Genomic DNA, 7,479 nt, shown 5'->3' with positions numbered 1-7,479 from the left:
GCTTGTGTAATAAGTGAAATATATCAAGATAATGAACAGTATTCAAGCTCAAAAGTCCATCTAACAACAGCATAGGAACAGAGCAAACACAGACCTCTGAAACATCAGAGATGGGATCAAGTGCCATGGAAAAGTGAGCATCCCCTACCGACCGGTCACACCCGCCATGCCAAGAAAAAGTGTAAACCTGAATTTTGACCTCTGTATGCATAATAATTGACTTCAACCATACAATCAAGCAGAAAGAATTTTGACCTAAAAAATCTTTATTTTTTCCTTAGAAACAAGGGTTTTTATATCTAAAAAAATGTCTTTCTTTTCTTTCTTGTTAGCAGAAATCTTTTCCAGCAGCCTACATCAAATTAAAAAAAAAATTAATTAATTAACATAATAATTATTCATTAAAACGTTCAATATCATAATGTACATACGTATAGATAATAGCTAAAATATTTTTGTTTTCAGGGTAGGTTTGTTTTCAGGGTAGGATAAGTTAAAAACATAATAATTTTTTTGAGGTTGATATCATTCAATTTCTACAGACAAAGTACAGAAAATAATATACATGTAATTGTTATAAATATAAGATTTATTAAATTGGGGAGAGGCCTTAAAATTAAAGTACAATGTATACACATTTATATATTATATATATTATATTGCCCCGAGGGGATCCGGGTTAGAATAGATTCTCAGTACCCCCCTGCTTGTCGTAAAAGGCTACTAAATGGGGCGGTCCTTCGGATTAGACCGTATAAACCGAGGCCCCTTGTCACAGCAGGTGTGGCACGATAAAGATCCCTCCCTGCTCAAAGGCCTTAAGTGCCGAGCATAGGCCTAAATTTGCAGCCCTTCACCGGCAATGGTGACGTCTCCATATCAGTGAAATATTCTGGAGAGGGATGTTAAACAGTATACAATCAATCAATATATATTATATTTAAAAAAAAAAAAGAAAGCTATAGGGGCTAGGAATAGATTATATATAAATTAGAAAACCAAATCAAAAAGAAATTTAAAATACGGTTAATTATACCTTAAAATAATCTATATGGAAAAAGAACAGTTTCCGTGGACCAAACCAACCATCATCATCATCATCATCATCATCATGTTTGATGTAATCATCCTCAATCAAAGGCTGCAAATATAAATAGAGAAGTAGTTATAATTAACAATCTTATTCTTATTACTAATATCCTTTGAAAGATATAAATGGGTCAATATTAATTGAATGAGAATGTTTGAACACTTATACGTGTATTTCAATTTTATGTTACCTTCAATGTTTTTTCCTGATCCTTAGATAATTCTTGTTTTTGGCTGACTGGTACAACAACATTTTCATCACACACACAGGATCTCTCTCCTGACAAATCTAAATTACATGGTACTTTCTCCTCTAGCAAATTCTCATCACAATCTGTTAATGTTTCTGCAGACAAATCTTCATCAAATACAATTGCCTTTCCTCCTGATAATTTTTCATCACCTACAATTGAATTCTCTTCTGACAAGTCCTCATCACATGATGTTGACAACTCTTGCGACAATTTTTCATCATGTACACCTGCCTTCTTTGTCAGCAACTCTTCATAACATGCAGTTTCCTTCTCTCCTGACAATTTTTCCCCATATGGCGGTAACATCATTGACAACTGTTCCTCAAATTTAGTTGCATTTTCTTTGGAAAATTCCTTATCAAATGGAGTTGACATATATCCTGATATCTCATCACATGCAGTCAACTTCTTTTCTGATAATTCTTCATTGAATATCAGTGTCTTTTCAAATGACTCAATAACACACACTGATGACATCTCCTTAGACAAAACTTCATCAAATGCAGTTGTCTTTTCTTTGAAAAATCTCTGATCACACGCACTTGACATTTCTCTTGTCAATTCATTCCATACAGTTGACTTCTCTGTTGACATATCCTCATCACGTACTGCTGTCTTATCTGCTGACATGTCCTCACCATGTACTGCTTTCTTCTCTGCTGACTTATCCTCATCACCTACTGCTGTCTTCTCTGCTGACTTATTGTCATCACGTACTGCTGTCTTCTCTGTTGACATGTCCTCATCACGTACTGCTGTCTTCTCTATTGACATGTCCTCATCACCTACTGCTGTATGGTCTATTGACATGTCCTCATCACGTACTGCTGTCTTCTCTATTGACATGTCCTCATCACGTACTGCTGTATTCTCAGCTGACATGTCCTCATCACGTACTGCTGTATTCTCAGCTGACATGTCCTCATCACGTACTGCTGTCTTCTCTATTGACATGTCCTCATCACGTACTGCTGTCTTCTCTATTGACATGCTCATCATGTCTGCTGTCTCTCTATTGACATGTCCTCATCATATACTGGTGTGTTCTCTGCTGACATATCTGCATCACCTGCTGCTGTCTTATCCTCATCACTGACTGCTGTCTTCTCTATTGAAATGTCCTCATCATGTACTGCTGTCTTCTCTATTGAAATGTCCTCATCATGTACTGCTGTCTTCTCTATTGACATGTCCTCATCACGTACTGCTGTCTTCTCTGCTGACTTATCCTCATCACGTACTGCTGTCTTCTCTGCTGACTTATCCTCATCATGTACTGCTGTCTTCTCTGCTGACTTATCCTCATCACCTACTGCTGTCTTCTCTGCTGACTTATCCTCATCACGTACTGCTGTCTTCTCTGTTGACATGTCCTCATCACATACTGCTGTCTTCTCTATTGACATATCCTCATCACGTACTGCTGTATTCTCAGCTGACATGTCCTCATCACATACTGCTGTCTTCTCTATTGACATATCCTCATCACGTACTGCTGTATTCTCAGCTGACATGTCCTCATCACGTACTGCTGTCTTCTCTATTGACATGTCCTCATCATGTACTGCTGTCTTCTCTTTTGACATGTCCTCATCACGTACTGCTGTCTTCTCTATTGACATGTCCTCATCATGTACTGCTGTCTTCTCTATTGACATGTCCTCATCACGTACTGCTGTCTTCTCTATTGACATGTCCTCATCATATACTGGTGTGTTCTCTGCTGACTTTTCCTCATCATATACTGGTGTGTTCTCTGCTGACATATCTGCATCACCTGCTGCTGTCTTATCCTCATCACCGACTGCTGTCTTCTCTATTGAAATGTCCTCATCATGTACTGCTGTCTTCTTTATTGAAATGTCCTCATCATGTACTGCTGTCTTCTCTATTGACATGTCCTCATCACGTACTGCTGTCTTCTCTGCTGACTTATCCTCATCACGTACTGCTGTCTTCTCTGCTGACTTATCCTCATCATGTACTGCTGTCTTCTCTGCTGACTTATCCTCATCACCTACTGCTGTCTTCTCTGTTGACTTATCCTCATCACCTACTGCTGTCTTCTCTGTTGACATGTCCTCATCACGTACTGCTGTCTTCTCTGTTGACATGTTCTCATCACCTACTGCTGTATTCTCTGTTGACATGTTCTCATCACGTACTGCTGTCTTCTCTATTGACATGTCCTCATCACCTACTGCTGTCTTCTCTGCTGACATCATGTCCTCATCACGTACTGCTGTCTTCTCTGCTGAAAAATCCTCATCACGCACTGGTGTGTTCTCTGCTGACATCATGTCCTCATCACGTACTGCTGTCTTCTCTTCTGACTTATCCTCATCACCTACTACCGTCTTCTCTGCTGACTTATCCTCATCATTTACTGTTGTCTTCTCTGTTGACATATCTTCCTTTGACATAGCATCATGAACTGGTGACTTCTCTGACAATTCCTCATCGCAAGCAGTGTCTTTGGCTGCCAACACTATTTTATCAATTGTAATTGCCCCCACTCCTGAAGAATCTTCATTCTTCTTCTCTCCTAAAATTTTGGTATCACATTTGGAGATTTCTGTAATATTGGTTAATTTATCACCAGAATCTTTTCTTGTATCTCTTTCAATCATGTTGTTGGTGGATTCAAAAGCCTGAAAAGATTTAAATAGCCTTGAGATATTGTTAGGAATACATAGTACTAACGCTTTTTATCTTATAATCGATATTTTATGAGTTCGATTTGTATTAAAGGTAATTTCTTTTATTCATTGTTGAAATCAAATTTGAGTGTTAGTTGAGAAATTATTACATATACAAAATATATGCAAAAAATATACAATAATCTAACTGAAAGATATTTACCTCCGGTTTCATTTTCTGGTATTTTTTTCATATGGGCCTTTTCATGCTTCCATGCTTTGTAGTGTTTAGTTTTTCTGTTTTCCATTTTGTTTCTGTGTAAAAAAAAAAAATCAAATACATGTATTTTATAAAGTGTGCTATTACAATGAAAAATTGAAACATAAAAATTTTTATGATGATGTGTTTGGGACAGTTATAACTTAATGTACCATACCTGTTGTGATTTTTGTAGCTATCTCTCCTTTCTTTCTGTCCAATTTCTTTTTCTAAGTTCTTCATCTCATTTCGCTGCTTTTGTTCCTGCTAATAAAATACAGAAGGGATATATCACCACTCATTAGTCTGGAGTGTGTATAGCGTCTTATTCTTTGAGAGAGAAATGTTCAAATTATCAGTATTATACTGTAGTTGTACTAAAATATGCTACTTCAAAAATAATAATATAAAACATCAAAAAAAATATTTGAAATATATTAACTTAGGTTCAACATGATATACATATAAGTAAGATATATCTGTACCTCCGTGTGCCTTTCCGCCTCTTCAACTGCATCAGACCAGCTATAATTGAATTTAAGGATCTCTAGTTTCGTGTCCTGAAAAAAACCCCATACATTTGAAAAACGGAATCATGGAAGCACAGAACATTTTACACGTAAAAAACGAAATTGTCAGAATGTAAGACAAAATCAAGCTTTTGTTGATGAAAAAACATATGAGCTGTACTTGGTGATTTTTGTTGCCCCATCTTTCAATTATTCTCTTTGCGACATATAAAAAAAAACTACACATGCTATAAACATATGCAGCTTAATTTTTCAAATTAGCTAATATTATAGATTTATATTTCTCAGTGATATAAAGGGTGACTGTGTTATTATTCAGAATCTATAAGTTTTACATGGAAAAATATACATATGAGCTTACCACATCTGTGACAGGATTCTCCCCAAAGTCTAGAATGGCATTGTAGTCCATGGTTTTTATTCTACAAAAAGAAAAGACATTGTCATAATTACTTAATATATCCTCCAAAAAAAAAAGTTTTCCGAGGAAACTGTGGGACTTTTAACTCCAGACCATGTAGCCAATTTTGAAATGAAGGAGCAAATTAAAATTGATAAAGATAATTAAAGACAGGGTAAATGTCTGATTATACTTCAGAATCAAAGATTTTGTACAATCATTGAAAAATCACGAAAAAACATAATTACTTAATCCTCCAAAAAAAAAAGGAAACTACGACCCCTTCTCTTTTTCTGTAGCAATAATCAAGAAAGTCGGCATTTAATTCAGAAATGATGAAATTGTTGCATCCATACAAGAAAAATTATTATTACAAAACAACAGCAATTTTAACAATCGTGCTATTTGGGTCAGATATTGTACAATACCTGTTGTGATTTTTGTTGCGATCTTTCTTCTCCTGTGCAATTTCTTTTTCTAACTTCTTCTCCATTTCTCTTTGCTGATTTTCCTCCTCCTGTTATATAAAAAAAAACATCTTATTATCAATTTACATCACCATTAGCAATTTATATCACCATGAATTATTCGGTAGTAATATTAATAAAATAGTATAAATCAGCTGTTAATTTTTCAAATTAGGTTCACCATGATATACATTTAAGTAAGATATAGCTGTACCTCCATACTTCTTTCTTCCTCTTCAACTGCATCTGACCAGCTATAACTGAATTTAAGGATCTCTAGTTTCATGTCCTGAAAAAAATCCCACATACGTTTGAAAAACAGATTCATGGAAGCACAGAGCATTTTATATGAAAAATAGGAAATTATCGGAATGTAAGACAAAATCAAGCTTTTGTTGATTGAAAATATACATATGAACATATAGTCCCCATCTTACATGGAAGATATTATACACCTATTTACTGGCTATGAGGACAATAGCAAGTTTATCGTTCCCCAAGACAGCAAACTATTTACCTCGGCGCAGCCGAGGGAAATAGTTTGCTGTCGAGAGGAACGATAAACTTGCTATTGTCCTAATAGTCAGTAAATAGGTGTTTTATTATACCGATGCTGACTTAACTTTTGTTAACTTTTGGGAGTCAAGGTACACACAATTATGATATTCCATATTATACCGATGCTGACTTAACTTTTGTTACGTCATAATATATCGCGTCACAATCCGTATAAAACCAGAAGTTTTCCGAGATGAAAAGCGAGGGAAACAGAATGCTGCAGGTGAATAGTTTGATGACTTTTTCACCATGGGCAGATAGATAGCACAAAAACTATTTCACAGTAGGGGCTGTTTGAAAAAGATAGCATGTTTATTCGTCATGTTTTTATATTGAACAAATTCACAGAGGTATAATAATAAAAATTATTCTGCTACACTATATACATATGCATTGCTAATATAATAGATTTCTATTACTGAATGATATAAAGGCTATAACTGTGTGATTATACAGCATTTGCATGAATAACATGGAACCGAGCTTACCACATCTGTGACAGGATTCTCCCCAAAGTCTAGAATGGCATTGTAGTCCATGGTTTTTATTCTACAAATCAAAAGACATTTTCATAATTACTTAAACCTTAAAAATAAAATCATGCAAGAATTATATATAGTCTAAACAAACTGAGTCAAGAATCTGTGGGAATTTACCTCGGTTTTTTGTAGTTACTTTCCGAATTTTGTTATAGTGATGACTATTACGTCACGCTAATTGTTGCGTTTTAGTAACTATGACGTCACAGCAAAATGTTGCACATTTATGTATTATGATAATATATATGCGGTTTTAAATATAAATCCTTTAATTGCTTTTTGATTTTAGTTTTGGAAAGGGGGAAGGTGCTGGCAGCCAATTTTAAAATCGGGTAAAATAGAAGTGATAAAGGCAAAGATTTTGTAAATTAGAAAATCACGGAAAGTTTAAGAATACGACACCTTCTCTTTTTCTGTTGTTATACTCAAGAAAGAAAGTCAGCATTTAATTCAGAAATGATGAACATGTTACATCTATAAAAAAAAATATAATAAAGATTTTTAAAACAATAGCAATTTTATCAATAGTGCTGGAACAGTTAGGTCAGATATCGTACAATACCTTTCATGACTTTGGTTGCGATCTTTCTTCTCCTCCCCTTTAATTTATTTTTCTTACTTACTGCGTTACACTCATTGTTGCGTTTTAGCAACTATGATGTCACAGGTAGACGTATTCTCTACACGTGGCATTTTTAAGGTCTTCCGTCTTAACGGAAGACCTTATAGCGATTCTATTGTTTC

General features: G+C 35.1%; 2 protein-coding genes across 2 annotated transcripts; both read right to left on the bottom strand.

Annotated features, from left to right (window-relative positions):
• Nucleotides 1-267: 267 nt before the first annotated feature.
• Nucleotides 268-2,333, bottom strand: LOC134274374 (uncharacterized). Its single transcript, XM_062756660.1, has 3 exons — nucleotides 1,281-2,333; nucleotides 1,037-1,141; nucleotides 268-352 (listed from the first exon to the last, which is right to left on the bottom strand). Exons 1-3 carry the CDS (start codon nucleotides 2,331-2,333, stop codon nucleotides 329-331), a joined length of 1,182 nt encoding a protein of 393 aa, XP_062612644.1. The 3' UTR covers nucleotides 268-328.
• Nucleotides 2,334-2,338: 5 nt separating this feature from the next.
• Nucleotides 2,339-6,745, bottom strand: LOC134274365 (myb-like protein X; the record flags this gene model as incomplete). The annotated part of the gene is made up of 8 exons (XM_062756651.1): nucleotides 2,339-3,994; nucleotides 4,192-4,297; nucleotides 4,420-4,505; nucleotides 4,727-4,801; nucleotides 5,133-5,193; nucleotides 5,600-5,688; nucleotides 5,853-5,927; nucleotides 6,685-6,745. Coding segments are annotated over 8 exons (2,209 nt in total), but the record flags the coding sequence as incomplete, so codon positions are not given.
• Between the last annotated feature and the right edge of the window lie 734 nt (nucleotides 6,746-7,479).

The sequence above is a fragment of the Saccostrea cucullata genome, unplaced genomic scaffold, assembly GCF_032062105.1.
Source record: "Saccostrea cucullata isolate Sc308-1 unplaced genomic scaffold, CSIRO_AGI_Scuc_v1 ctg12209, whole genome shotgun sequence".
Lineage (NCBI taxonomy): Eukaryota > Metazoa > Mollusca > Bivalvia > Ostreida > Ostreidae > Saccostrea > Saccostrea cuccullata.
Note: the sequence above shows the minus strand (reverse complement) of the source record. Positions and strands in the feature narration are given on the sequence as shown.